Genomic DNA, 15896 nt, shown 5'->3' with positions numbered 1-15896 from the left:
GGCAAACAAACTAATGCGAATGGGAGAAGATCTTTGGCAGACACAGGGCACACTGGAAGAATGATATCTTTTGACTATTTTAGTTTCATTTGAGTATTCCCCAGGAATGGCTGGAGTCAAGCTGCTGGTAATAGGGAGGCCTGGTAATCTTGTTGCTACTATTAAAAGATAAGTTTGGTATTTTTCAAGTTATTTCATCGTAGTCTTGGTATATATTATTTTGCCACATTAAGTTGTCTTTTTTTAAGCAAAGCATTTTTTTTAATTAAGAAAGACATACCTAGCCTGTTTTTGTCTTTGATAGTGGATGTGAATGGTACCAGGGTCCCTGCATGAACACAAAGCCTTAAAACTTACTGAATACGTCCGCTTTGATGCAGTAAAAGTATCAACTTGAGAAAACGTGGCTTCCACATATCTGAGATGTGCTTGTGACAACAAACGTAAACCTGAAATAATATATTTTATTACAAATTCTTGGTACTCTTTCTTAAGGAAAGGATATGTTTTCTGTTTGCTTGTCTTCTTATAGTAGATGTCATGGGTGGAATTTTGACGACCCAACCCCTTGGCTATTAACCCTCCCCAATCAATTTACCTAATTTCAAAAGCGTAGCTTTTTGTCAACGGTTTTGTTCCTTCAGCAGTTATGTTCTTCTGTGGCATGTAACAACAGTCAGATAGATGTGTGTTGAAATCATCCATCCATCGTCTAACCCGCTGAATCCGAACACAGGGTCACGGGGGTCTGCTGGAGCCAATCCCAGCCAACACAGGGCACAAGGCAGGAACCAATCCTGGGCAGGGTGCCAACCCACCGCAGGACACACACAAACACACCCACACACCAAGCACACACTAGGGCCAATTTAGAATCGCCAATCCACCTAACCTGCATGTCATTGGATTGTGGGAGGAAACCGAGCACCCGGAGGAAACCCACGCAGACACGGGGAGAACATGCAAACTCCACGCAGGGAGGACCCGGGAAGCGAACCCGTACCGCCGTGTTGAAATCATATGATTTTTTTTTCTTCCTAAGCATTGTCTACTTTTTGCCAGTTACACACTGTCTTTATTTTACATGGCCTGCAAAGGGAGATTTTGTGCCAAGTGGCAGATTGGTTTCATTGAGTTTGTGTACTTCATAAGATTTTTAGAAGCGTTTCATTTGTACTTTGCACAAAGATTTCTGAAAGAGGCAGGCCAAGTGTATGTCAATACTAAATTCACAGAACTAAGCTACTTACATGTCACAATTTACATGGTTTGTCATGAGCATGTATGATAAAAAATATACTGAAAAGGTGAAAAGGATTCAAGGTGTAATAGAACCAAACCACAGTGATACACATGGAAATTCCACAAACCAATTATCATTTTTTCTTTTTTTTCAGTGCATAGCGAGTCACTCTTGCTGAGGATATGGTAATAACTAAGGACAACACTTTTGAGAGAGAGTAAGCTCACTGGTACTAGTTAATCCATAAATACATGGTTCATAGAGTACAAACTTCATGCAGAACATAATGCTATGAGGCAGGAAGCTCTATGCAAACATTCAGCCTGTGCTAATCTGTACTAAGTCAGTCAGTCAGTTAGTTCTTGATTGCACACTACACTTCTGCTCAATCTTTCTCTCACTTGACCATTTAAGCACAAGGTGAATTGTGATTCCAAGTGGCAGCAGACAATTCCTTTGCTAAATAACTCCGTAGTCTTCCATATAATGAAACACTTTGAGCGATTATAAGTCTGACGTTTTCAGTGGTTATTGTCTAGTTTTCTCCAGAACAGAGACAACATTTCACATCTGGGTACCAATATTGAATAATGCCAGTAACAGTATCTGGAGATGGCTTTTTGAAGTGAAAGGTATATGCTGGAGGAAACCACATCTTTGGGACTGAAAGGTTGCAGCAGAGAAAGATGAACAGCAACGTGAAGTGTAGAAATCTCAGAACAATGGTTTCCATTTTGCTTTTATTCTATATGACAATGAAATAGATATCCTATTTTGCAATATGAGTGCCATTTAAAGATAAGATTAGATAGTTGATAACACTTATAGCTTGAAAGAGTTTACATTATTTTCACATTGGGACCCTTGTATTCTTCACTTCCATTATAAAATGAAACAACAGCTTATATATTTTTTTTAACTTTGCTAAAAATACTTCACTTTACAACAACAACAACATTTATTTATATAGCACATTTTCATACAAAAAATGTAGCTCAAAGTGCTTTACAAAGTGAAAAATAGAAGACAATAAAAATAAACATAAGTCAACATTAATTAACATAGAATAAGTAAGGTCCGATGGCCAGGGTGGACAGAAAAAACAAAAAAACTCCAAAAGCTGGAGAAAAAAAAATAAAATCTGTAGGGGTTCCAGACCATGAGACCACCTAGTCCCCTCTGGGCAATCTACCTAACATATGTCAAACAGTCCTCTTTGTATTTAGGGTTTTCATGGAAGGACTTGATGATGATGGTCACTTAGACTTCTGGCTTTCAGTCCATCAATGTTGGTGCATCATGATGCTTTGAGTAGGTGGTGGTGGCGCAGGCCGCCACCACAAAGAAACCGGAAAAAGAAACAGAAGAGAGAGTAGGGGTCAGTATGGATTTTGGAGCCACTGTGAATAGTTATTATGATGAATTGAACATAGAGTATCAGTATTAAGTTAAAGTGAAGTTAGGAGAAGGCCATGTTAAAGTAATGTGTTTTCAGCAGTGTTTTAAAGAGCTCTACTGTATTTGCCTGGCGAATTCCTATTGGCAGGCTATTCCAGATTTTAGGTGCATAACAGCAGAAGGCCGCCTCACCACTTCTTTTAAGTTTAGCTTTTGGAATTATAAGGAGACACTCATTTGAAGATCTAAGGTTACGATTTGGAATATAATGTGTCAGGCATTCCGATATATAAGATGGAGCGAGATTATTTAAGCCTTTATAAACCATAAGCAGTATTTTAAAGTCAATCCTGAATGACACAGGTAACCAGTGTAGTGACATCAAAACTGGAGAAATGTGTTCGGATTTTCTTTTCCCAGTTAGGATTCTAGCAGCTGCATTCAACAGGTGGCAAAGGATAAAATTTTGATACAGAAGAAAAAAAAAAACCTCTCTGCTTATAATGCTGGCTGAGTTTGGAACAAATAGCTGTAAAGGCGACACATCAGCATAATCAGACAAGAGTCTCTGCTACAGCATCAACAAGAACAATGTCTTGTCTGACATTGGAAAATCATGATCAGCTTGGTGAAATACATAATTTGCTGCATGAATGCTACATAAATATCTTTCTTTACTGTCTGCATATACATTTCTGCATATCATTATAATGTTTCCATCTTTGCTTTTTCCAGTTAAAATAAGAAAATCACCAATGTATGCACTTTCTCACTGTGTTTGTAGCATATAAATCTTGAGAACAGAAAAACCCAAATGGCCCAGATATTCTAAAATGGTTATATGCTTCACCAACAAGCTTGTTGGGAATGAGCTGCTCAGCCATCATTAAGAACTGGAAATAGCGATCAGTCCAAAATATGCACATACTGATTTCATACCAATCAATGCTAAATTCATTATATTATACTAGTTTTTCAAAATTTTCATTTTTTAAGATGAGATATTTAATAGATTTCCACATTTTATATAAATATAATAAGCAGTGTGGAGTCTGTAACATGAATGTATCAGTTCAATGTGTTTTAAGCAACAATTTTAATGTTTCTGAATTAAAGTAACTTAAGTATTGTGCAAATAATCATTACTCAGCAAACCTTAAAGTTAAAAATTATGTAATAATTACTATATTAATTGAATTATAATACAGTGAGATATTTGGCTCATTATATAATTGAGCAAGATGAGTGTAATACAAAACATTTTTGACTTTGCTGTAATGGATTTCCAGGAAATGTTTTAATCTTGGGATTATGGCTCATATAATTTTGCTGAATTAAAAAGCAAAGGGAATGATGTATTTCTTTATGTTTTATTGGGAAACCTAGAGCAGTGGTGCCTTCTTGATATATTTAACATATTATAAAGTTATTGTTTTTGGTTTTTATACTATTTTCTTGTAACATTGTTTCAGACTTCAGTGTGTTTTATGTTAAATTGTTTAAATGTTTATACTAAAATGTAGCTGATTAACAGCATTTAAACATTATTTGAGGGGTCTTTCATTGATCACCAGATGTGTCAAAAATAATATTGATGGCTTTCCTGAATCCAGACCTCATTCCAGAGTGCCATGTAGCATTTGAAGGTTGATATACTGCTTGAAGGAGGAGCCATCTGTCAAATAAGTCTAGGTGCTGTCTGCTCCCTGTGTGGCCATAAACAGACCTTATGACATTTTCTGAAGAAGAACAGAGCAGAGGTGTTAAAAGTAAAGTCATAGTTTACATAAATTTACGGAAAGACGTCTGCAAGCTGAATGTTGACCACCCCACTGATGACATTTAAAATACTGAAATGAAGTGTAGTACAATTGTAAACTTCCTTTCTTATTTGGTACTTCCTCCTGAAATAATCAGTGTTTCTGGACCTTTGAGTAGTACATTTGGTTCATTTCTCTTAAATCCTAATATATATTTGATATATACTGTGTTTATAAAATATGTTCACCTGTATCAGTTTTTCTACATTTTACTGTCTTAAATTAAAGTTAAACAAAAGTATAACTATTATATATAGTAATTATATTTATATACCGTTAGTATATAACAGTTCAGTTCTATTTATTTTTATAAAATTGCCCCACATTTTAACAATCTTATATATACTTTATGTGTTCTATATGATAATACATCTTACAAATACATTATCAAATTTTTTTATCTGTGGGCATAATGCATCGGGCACAACTCGGGACCCATCCCTTGAGTACTAATCCATTGAAAGCCATGCTTGTATATCCAATTTCATATTCCAAAATAGGTTAGAATTTTCCATTAGCCTAAACTGTGTCTTTTTAATGTGGTAAGAACTTTACGTAAAGTTTTTCTAACCACTCCTAAAGATTTCCTAAAGTAACCAAAGGTTCAGTTGTAAAAAGCTGAGTACTTATGACAAATGGCTCAGTGCCTCTATGAATTATTAATGGAAGGAAGAGTACATGCTTAAAAGTAAATGCTTAAGCAATCACTTATTTTCTGTTTAATGAACAATTTGGGAATATCTGGAGAATTCAGTTTTACTTGAGTGTTACAGATTTTTAATGGAAAAAAGACAATTGCATTAGGATCACATATTTAAAAACAAAATATGAAAACATTCATGGAAAGGTCATATGACTGTTTTTTAGAGTTTAAATGACAGGTGCAGGTGAAATGTTTGACTTAATTTTATAGTTAACCTTTCATTATAAGTTCTATATGAAATGTTTCAATTTTTCAACATTTTAGGTTGCTCAAAGTGGTGAAGATGATGAAGGGGAAGAAGACAGTGAAAGCGACAGTGATGAAGATGATGTGAAAGTCACCATTGGAAATATTAAAACAGGAGCTCCATCTTACATGTATGATAGATATTTATGTGTATGTGCTTGTGGGTGTGTATGTTTTCTATACACATATAAACTAGAGGGAAGCAAAGTGTGTAATTGTAATGAAATGAATCATTTTATATTATGTGTCAAAAAATTAATTGTGCAGTTTGTACAAAAACCTCAGTATAGTATAATTGATAGGTACGTAAAGATCTATCGCAAAGAAGCGACTTATTCCTCCAGAATAGGAAGACCTGTGGGGGTTGTCAGTAGTTGGTGAAACCTCTCTAGTTTGTAATTTGAGATGTTATTATGTTCTATAATCTGGAGCCTTACAAGTGCAGCATATTGTCATGTCTCACATTCAGCTAAACATTGTGTACTTTTTTAAGAATGCAATCCTTTGAAGAGTGTAGAGTAATCTGAATTTGCCTTTAAAAACCCACATGCTCTTTTGGTATCAGGTCTACAAACATGGCAAGAATAGTGTGCTGGTATAACCTACATATAATGCTAAGTTAGTAAAAGTGTTTGGTTGAATGGGGTCTTTTTAGTAAATGGAAAAGGACAGGGCAATGTCAGCATAGCTGTACTGCCTGACTTACTGTCACATGCTGTAATGGCCCCTGACTAGCATGAGAGGTAACCTCCTGTCTTAGGCAATGGTACTGCACAGAGCAAAATCCATTACTCAGTCGGTTTCTTGTTTGAGAATGTTGCTTAGATTGCAGTGTTTTACATATTATCTACTTCTGCAAATCCTATAGTCATCATCCTCCTGAAAGAATTGAGGTCATCATGCTGTTCAAGCATATCAACAGTCGAAACACAGTCAGCAATTGAGAGGGGTTAATGGCAAACATTTCAATTTATACCATGGGTATAGTCCAAACTCTGCAAGTGATCAGCCTATTGCATACGTTCCCACACTTACATACTGTAGATAGTTCAGTGTGTTAAAGTAGGTGGTATTATGAAACAATCCACAAACTTCCTTGATGCATTGTTTATCTGGGCCTCCACTTTTCTTTAATGAATGCTGTAGGAGTCTTTCTACGACTATTGTTCCCAGCATCTTCCCCCATCACTTCTATAGTACCACATATTTTTCGGGTCAACCAACCACCAATAATTTGATCCCAATCAAACACACTCCAGTGCTATATGCAGAAGTATACATAATGTATAGTTTTATCCATATCTCTAATTTTGGTATTAATGCAAAATAGGCCCCGTGAATTGTAGTGTTTTTACATGCATACATACATGTAGTCTGCTGAAGCATACATTCTTAAGGATTTCATCACATTTAATAACTTATTAGACTCTTCAAGGTTTTCAGGGATTTATGTAAAGGTTTCAAAAAGAACAGTGTTTAAACAAATAATTGTGGTCAATTTTGTTTTATTTATGTTTTTTTTTTATATCTTTTTTTATTAAAGGGGCACCCCGATGAACTTAAATCTAAAGACGGGACGTGGGTATGGACCTTCTCTAACAAGTAAGGATTTCTTATTTAAGAATTTTCTGTTAAAGACTCAACATGAAGTATCGATAAGAGAAGTTATACTTAGTGGCAAAAAAACATTAAATTAGACTTTATTGTTAAAAAAAAAACTAATTTTTAGTGTTTGCAGACTATTAATCTTCATATAGTCCAATCATGAATACAAACTAATTCAGTAATCTCTTCACAATAATAGAAAATAGGGTAAGGTTGTCATAAGCCTCTTTATCTGGAAATAAAATTCAGATGTCACAGTGACCCAGGTTGGAATAACCTCCGTTAAAAAAGTTTTGGTCAAAGAGGAGGAGATTACATTACATTGGCATGCAAAGATTTGAGCACCCTTGCTTAAAATGTCTGTTACTCTGAATAGTTAAGTGAGCAGGGGCCTCATGTATAACGCCGTGCGTAGAACTCGCACTATAACATGGCGTAAGTACAAAAGCCGAAATGTGTTTACGCACAGAAAAATCCAGATGCAGGAATCTGTGCGTACTCCAACTTCCACGTTCTTCCGCTACATAAATCCCGATCAGCATGAAAAGTAACGCTCGTGCACGCGCTTTATGTAATGCCCCAATTCCTCCCAGAATTACGCCTCTTTGAATATGCAAATGAATATAAATCGCCCTTAAGCTCAGCCTTCTGTGAAAAGACAATGGGAAAAGCACGGGGAAAAATATAAGAATTTCAGCGAATACCAAGTGGAGGCAAAGGAAAAATATACTATTTGTTCAAATAAACCGTGGTATAATCAACAAAAGGAAGTTGATCGAGTAACATAGCGTGTTGGAGAAACTTGAAAGCTCACGTTCACAAAATCGCACAGTGCCGGAAATAAAAAGAAGTCACATATCAAAGTCGCCGTGAAAACGCAAGTTGTAGCCCACTGTCTGAGTGTCATATGAAAGCTTATTAGGGTACAGAGGAAAAAAAGGCACACAGTGGGGAAAAAGCACGAAATGTCAACTTCAATCTCGGCATTTCCACTTTAATCACGTAGTTTATTTTGTCATTAAAGTAGAACATCATAAACTTCATCTTAAAATCGTTTAATTAACCAGTTTCTCAAATCACATCGTAATTAAAGTAGCACGTTAAACGTTAAATTCTTTGTTTTGTATTTGATCTTCTATGTGTGTGAATCACTACTTGCTTCTTAAACCGGCTCTCTTCCTCCAACTGGACACAGAATCCATTACATTCGTGATATTACAGCTCTCTGAATAACTAAAATGCTGAGATGTATACGTGATATCATTTTTATGATGATAGGAGTTAAAGCACGTTATTAAACATGGTTTTCACTTTGATGAAATAATTTATTGCAGCAGTACTCGGGGGCGGCTCTAGGCTAGTGGTGGCACTGGGCGGAGGAAGAATCGGTGGCTCCTTCGCCCGCCAATGTCAGTAAGGTAGCTTATGCACGGCGGGTGGCCACGTCCGTTGCAGACACTGCATAGCCGCCTTGTGCTCATGACACAAGCATTTAACTTTTGCCGAAATTTGTCGCTGCGTTTTTAGCTGTGTTATTTTCTCTTTCTGTTTTATATTCAATATATATTGGCTTAGCCGTCATTGCAGTCAGTGCTTTTCTTTCCCCAAGTAACCGATCGACACACAATCAGCTCTGTAATAGAAGTTAAGCCATCTGTAAGCTTAGCGCTGATTCTTCAAAACGTTTAAGGAACATTGAAATATCTTCGTTGTACATGTTTAATTATTCTATCCTTCACGACACTCCCATTGAAGAATATAGATTATTTAAATGAAGTTAAAAGTTTTATCTGTATTATTTAATAAACATTTTGCTGCTTTTCACCTTAAAAATGGTATCGTCATCATATGTAAATACGCACTTTATAAAGTGGCTCAGGTTGTGCGATATTATAACTATAGTGCAAGTTTACAGTGGGGTGATTGTACTTATAAGTACAAACCGTTCTACACTCTGATTGAGTGCATTTAAAGTTCTTGGGATGAAACTGTTTCTGAACCGCGAGGTCCGTACAGGAAAGGCTTTAAAACATTTTGCCGTGGCTGAGACAGCGTGTCCTTGAAGCTGTATACCGATAATTCTCTTTCCGATCAGCTGCTGCTGTGATTCACACTCAGATACAGTGATATAAATACTCCGAGTGGTGCAGTGATTGTAATATGGAAAAAGATGATCCGCTGTGGCAATTCCTAACGGGAGCAGCTGAAAGAAGAAGAAAAAGAAGGTGCAGTGAGAGTAACAATGCTAAAGCAGTTATGGTATTTGGAATACTATAGCTATTCCCTGGACGATTATATTGTTACAAGTTAATTGCAATCAGATGCGTTACACTAATAAACAATATGCGGTTAGTTTCAGTGTATTTATAAAGCCGCGTCAGGAAAGTAAGGTGTAATCACACAGGAATAGTAGCACTGCTTTGACGCTGGGTGCCGCCAGTCTGCAAAACCGAGCGGAGAACTTGCGTACGACAAGGTATGAGGTACCGTGGAAAAGTGCGTGGCTTTACGCCAAGTGTAGGTTTTATACATCGCGATTTGAACGTGGAAAAGTTCTTACGCAACATTTCTGTGCGTACGCACCGTTTATACATGAGGCCCCAGAAGATGAAGCGATCACCAAAAGGCAAGTTAAAGGTGACACAGTTCTTTAATATTTTAAGCAAGATTACATTCTTATTTCCATCATTCACAGGTACAAAAATACCAAAAAAACTGAAAAGGGCCCAAGGCAAAAGTTTGGGCAACCGACATGATCAGTACTTAGTAACACCCCTTTTGGCAAGAATCACAGCTTGTAAATGCTTTTTGTAGCCAGCTAAGAGTCTTTCAGTTCTTACTTGGGGTATTTTCTCCCATCCGTCCTTACAAAAGGCTTCTAATTGTTTTTAATTTAGTTTTTTTTTTACAGATAGTGTGATGTTTGCTTCCAGAATTGGCTGGTATTTATTTGAATCCATTCTTCCCTCTATCAATGACCTGTTCCCTGTGGCACTGACTGCAACACCAGTTCAAAACATGATCAGTCCACTCTTATGTTTAATAGTTGGAGACATGTTCTCTTCCTGTAATTCAGCACCCATTTTTCTCCAAACATCATTTTGCATGTTGTGGCCAGAAAATTATATTTTGACTTCATCAGTGTACGCGACTTGTTTTTAGAAGGCATCGAGCTTGTTTAGATGTTCATTTGCAAACATCAGGCACTGAATTGTGTGCTTAGGATACAGTAAAGGTTTTCTTCTGCTGACTCTACCATGAAGGTCATATTTGTTCAGGTGTCGCTGCACAGTAGAACAGTGCACCACCACTCCAGCATCTGCTAGACCTTCCTGAAGATCTTTTGCTGTCAAATGGGGGTTTTTATTTGCCTTTCTAGCAATCCAACAAGCCTTTCTTTAAGAAAGATTCCTTGGTCTTCCAGACCTCAACTTGACCTCCAGTGTTCTTATTAATTGCCATTTCATAATAACATTATAAACTGAGGAAACAGCTACCTGGAAACTCTTTATCTTCTTGTAGCCTTCTCCTACTTTGTGATCATCATTTTTTTATTTTTCAGAGTGCTAGGCAGCTGCTTAGAGGAGCCCATGGCTGCCGATTGTTGGGACAAGGTTTGAGGGTTTAGTGTATTTATACAGCTTTACAGTTTGCATCACCTGGGATTTCTTAATGATAAATGTGAACAAAGCATAGCCCTAATGAGATAATTAAGGGTTAGGGTTTTTGCATGGTGATCTTTTCTTTTTATTACTGTATAATTATACAAAACAAAAACATTACACTAATCTTGCATAAAATGCTGTAAAGAAATGTGTCATCTTTAACTTAATCTTGTGTCTTTTCATGATTAGTTTATCTGCTCACTTAACTATTCACAATAACAGACATTTTAAGCAAGAGTGCCCAAACTTTTGCATGCCACTGTACAGACAAAAATTCTTGATGCACAAACACCAACATGTAAGGAGATTTACGATTATAGTTTGCATATCTTTGGTACCTGTCTATCAAATAATAATGGAGGTTAGAACTATCAAAAAACCAATGACAACAACCGGGGTTTTTGGCCCAGTTTGTGTGCTTATGTGTTTATATGTATAGGCCCTGTAATGGACTTACTCCTGGATTGACATCAGAACTCTGCATCCCCAAATTGGATCAATTAGATTTGACACTGTAATGTTAATATATGTCCTGACATTTGCATGGAATTTAATGTAATGGACTGCTCAGTTTGGTATCTCCTAGTCAAAATAAATAGTACAGGTAGTTTAATACACAGCCCATTAGGATATGCTTTATGTGAATATGATTGAGAGATGAAGTGCCAGGCAAGAGAGGCCAAGGCACACAAGGATACCAAGGAAAGGCATAGGAGGAATGCTCTGGCAGTGCAAGAGATATCAAATGTTTAAAAATGTATTCTATTACCTGTCTTCAATAGGTAAGTGTAGCTAGTATTTTAATAATTTAGCAATGTTGCCCATTTAATATAAAGAAGGAAAATGTGGGTAAAAGAGGTGGCAACTTCAAAATTGATATTTCTGCTTTTGTGCAAAATGCAAAATTGCAATCTTGAAAACTGCAATAATATATATTTTTTGCAATAATCACCAAACCATTTTAAATTGTTTTAGACACCATTGTATTTTGATTTATTTTTCATATTACTTGTTGATTCACAACAAATTAACTGTATCAGTATGGTAGTACTTTATTTTGTTTACTGATTAGGAAACATACACTTTGTATATAATGTCTAGGAAGAGACTTGAGGTTGACAAGTCATTTAAGGCAAGCAGTGTGGCCTGGTGCCTGATGAGTTAGACTTAAACCCCAAGGTTCCCCTCTTTAGTCCCAACAAATAGCTCATTTTGTGACCCTGAGCAATTTATTTAACCTATTAGTGTTTCAGAAGTAGAAACATTTAAACAAATTGACTTTGAATAGATTTGTCTGATACTGTGGATAAACGTTTAATCCATATAGTAAATAAAACAAATTAATTCAGTAAATATAATACACTGACTTCAAGAACAAAGTATTCTAGTTCATAAAGAATTTTTGTCCTCGTACATGTGCACCTTCAACCAACATAATTTTAAATGTCTTTTAACTTGTTTTGTTTTTTTATGTTACTATTAGTATAAGATTACAGCTGGTTTCTTTGCAAAGTTGAAAATATTTTTTGTTTGTGTGAGCAGACAAGCTGCAGCCAAAAGGCATAGATTTAGAGGCTTCAGGAAACATCAGTGGACTACCAGTGTTAGAAGTGGATTTGGATTCCTTTGAAGACAAGCCTTGGAGGAAACCAGGTTAGAACAAATAATTCCTAGTATTGTTTATTTTGCAAATTACATAATTTGATCTATGTAGGACTCTTTTTGGCCAGATGTGGTTCACATGTAAAGAATGAATCTGTGTGGGTATCATTACATGCATCATGTGAGCTTGAATAAAGCACTCTAAAAGTGTCATTCATTTTATATAACTATTTATGTAAAATTCTCCTGATAAATGTTTATTTTAAAAGGATAAATAATAGCAGTTTCTTGTCACAACCTTTGCAGAAGCACACCATCTCAAGTTATTTACTAAGCAGACAGAACAGTACAATTCTAAGCAAAACAATAAAGTGTATTATACCCTAATTTAATACATGATACACTATAAGGAATCATACTTCAGGCCACAGAAGTAAGCATGAACTGATAGTGCATGTGAACAAATTGTCAGTATGTGTTAGTAATTCACTTGAAATATGTTGAATTGAGTATGTAAGAAATAATATTCTCAAACTTGCCTAATACAATTTAGGATTGTGTGAGCAGTATTGTGTGTAAGCAAGGAACGGGTCCTAGACAGTGTGCCAGTTCATCACAGGGCCAATAACTCATGCACTCTTTCATTCAGTCATGGCCAGTTTACAGCTGCTAGTTAAAAACTGTAGTACTTGAAGGAAAACCAGTGCAGACTCAGTGAGAGTGTTCAAACTCCACATAAACTGGATGTAACATTTATAATTCAGTATTGATAACTAGGATTGATTAAGAAGATCTGCCTAGGTACTGTATGTGTCTCCATCCTCCCTCAGCTCTTCATGTGCATCCCTAATGAAGCCTTCTTACCTTGGCTGTTTGAGTAGTGGCTAGAGAAATCCTAAACTACAGAGGAGACAGCAAGGCTTCAAAATAATAGATGTAGACTGTTAACATTTAAAGGAAAAACTATTACTTTTAAAGTGTGATTGAAATATGTGTAGAGAATGGAGCTATATAGACATAGGTAGGGATAGAGAACCAGGGATTTGGATCCACAATGCTAACTGACGGACCTGTAAAAATTCTAAAATGAGTTTTTACTACTTCGAGATAAATTTACCATTGGGGAATGCTAGGAATCAGCCAGGTCAATATAATGTGAGCAATAATGGAAGGTGAACTTGAGTAGTGGAATTATCAGCAGAGCTACAAAGATGATTTAACATGTCTGCATGTGCAAATGTTTGTGCCAAACAAATATCTGAATTAAATCCAAATCTAATGTGTATGTATATATAATAGATATAACTTTATTTTGTCTCCATGGGGACATTTGGCTATTTGAATAAATAAATAATAAATAGGTAGATGAATGAATGAATAAATAAATATACACACACAAATTGGTCTGAACACATACCAGAATGACTATAAAGCAAGAAAATATAAAACAAAGAGATGAAAAGTTCTGACTTGGCTGTTACAGTCACAGCAAGGCATTATACAGATGAATTGCTGTTGGTATAAAAGCATTTCTTGACATATTTCTGCTGAATAATTTGTTGGCTAAAAGTACTGAATGTTAGTGTGTCAGAGATGTGTAGTGTTGTTCACAATGGCACTTAGTTTTTTTTAATTCTGTCCTTCACCTCTACATCCAGGAGGTCCAGATAACTGAGCTCCCTCTTTTAATTAGTCTGTTGAATCGGTGGGCCTCTCTTGAAGTGATGTTTCCAGCCCAGCACACCACAGGGTAGAAAATTGCACTAGCCATCACAGAGTTATGGAAGATTTGAAGGATGTTACATCCCACATTGAAGGAACGAGGTCTCCTGATCTCCTTCAATCCACCAATGTACTTAAGAATATTTAAACATGATGTGAGTCTGGGGCCTATACAGGTTCATAGGATCAAGATTGTCACATGTATGCAGTATAGTGAAATTCTTACTTGCACATGCTAATCGACATGCAAGTTTGCCACTTTCTGCAACCATGATCAGTAGTTTCTGTCTTCCTTACATCTAAACTTCTGTTGCATCAACACAAGAACTATCCTTGCATAGTCTTAAAATACAGTTTGAGAAAATCTTTATTCAGTACATTTGTTAGTGGGTATCAGATTAAAAGAATATATACAAGGTCTTTTTGTCTTCTTTTTCTTTATCTGATTTGTAAAGTAACCATATTAGAACCAAGCAATGTTAACATAGATACAGGCATCAAAGATAAAAGCAAGCAAGATTTCTGACTGTGATGTTGCACCTAATTCAGATTATAAAAACCATCAAGGCATTTGTTGAAAATACTGGAAATAAGAAATCTAAAACAAATGGAATGAAAATTGTTGCAGAAGATTTGATACTTAGTTATTTTCTGTTACACATAAAGGCTAACCAGCTCTTAACTATAACAGTAATAGAAGGTAAAAAATAGGAGAGAGGATTAAAATCCTTTATTATTTCTGCATTCTTTTGCTATTAATAGATTTACAGTATGTTATTGTTTTTGTAATGTGATTTTAGAAATGGGGTATACATCTTTCAGGGGCTGACCTTTCTGACTACTTTAACTATGGCTTCAATGAAGACACTTGGAAAGCTTATTGTGAAAAGCAGAGGAGGCTTCAGCTGGGCCTGGAACCAAGTCTTCCAAACAACACAGAGAATAAAATTACAGTAAGTCTCTGTCAGGGCATAGTCTATACAGGTAGCTGTAGTATGTACTCTTATAATGTATCAAGTGTTGACTTTATTTCCTGTTATGTTATTTAAAACAAGTGAGCTATACCCAGCAATTAATGAGTGCCAGTGTACACATACTGTACATATTGAAAGAAATATGTGGAAAAACATAAAACACATCCAGATTTCGCCAAAATCTAGCTTACCCCAGAGTGAATGTAAGGTATTTATTATTAGTTTTCCATTTTCCAACTAATAGATGAAGGACCAGATAGTGGACACTTGAGATGCTCAAAGATTTCATTTTACTATTACCAATGTTGCTGAAAAATAATAGGATGACAATATTAGTCTTTTTTTATATTTTTAATTTATGTTTCTTCTGGGTAACAGCCTTTCCTTTGCACTGAGCTGCTAAACTCAGTTTAAGTGAGATAAAAATCCACATGTGTGATAGTTGATGCCCATACTTTAAAATATGCAGTTAATGACTATAGTAAAAAAAATACCCAGTTAAAATAGATCTTTTTGAATTGACCTTTAAAATGCAAGGATGTATAAAGGTATTCACAAAGAAGTCCGGTGTGTACTGTATCACTACTAAACACAGGAAATCATTTAACCTAACACAACTCTTCTTTGTTTCTGCTTTTGTACTGGCTATTAATTTTAATCTTGGGAATATGTTTGAATGTGTGGTGTTAAAGGTGGCATGAGTAGTAAGTACACATATGTTTCAGTGCATTATAATGGAGAGTGGTCTGAAATGTTTGTGTGTATCATCTGCTGGGTGTGATGTTATCATTGCAGTGGCTTTGTTCAACTAACAAGGCACTTACACAGCAAAACTAATATGTAATATCTAAACCAATGATATAAGTTAAATTTAAAAATACATCTTAAAAAAACAAGTTTAATAAAAAAAAATTACAA

General features: G+C 35.7%; 1 protein-coding gene across 3 annotated transcripts in view; it reads left to right on the top strand.

The window, feature by feature from the left end:
• LOC120537288 (pre-mRNA 3'-end-processing factor FIP1-like) overlaps positions 1-15896 on the top strand; it is a 33827-nt gene that overhangs the window by 3683 nt on the left and 14248 nt on the right. For all 3 annotated transcript variants that reach the window (XM_039766112.1, XM_039766110.1, XM_039766111.1), the window contains 4 exons: positions 5429-5541; positions 6954-7012; positions 12223-12333; positions 14827-14957. In XM_039766112.1, the coding sequence (XP_039622046.1) occupies positions 5429-5541; positions 6954-7012; positions 12223-12333; positions 14827-14957 (414 nt within the window). The remainder of the gene's footprint in view (positions 1-5428; positions 5542-6953; positions 7013-12222; positions 12334-14826; positions 14958-15896) is intronic.

Source organism: Polypterus senegalus, chromosome 10 (assembly GCF_016835505.1).
Source record: "Polypterus senegalus isolate Bchr_013 chromosome 10, ASM1683550v1, whole genome shotgun sequence".
In the NCBI taxonomy this organism is placed as follows: Eukaryota; Metazoa; Chordata; class Cladistia; order Polypteriformes; family Polypteridae; genus Polypterus; species Polypterus senegalus.
Note: the sequence above shows the minus strand (reverse complement) of the source record. Positions and strands in the feature narration are given on the sequence as shown.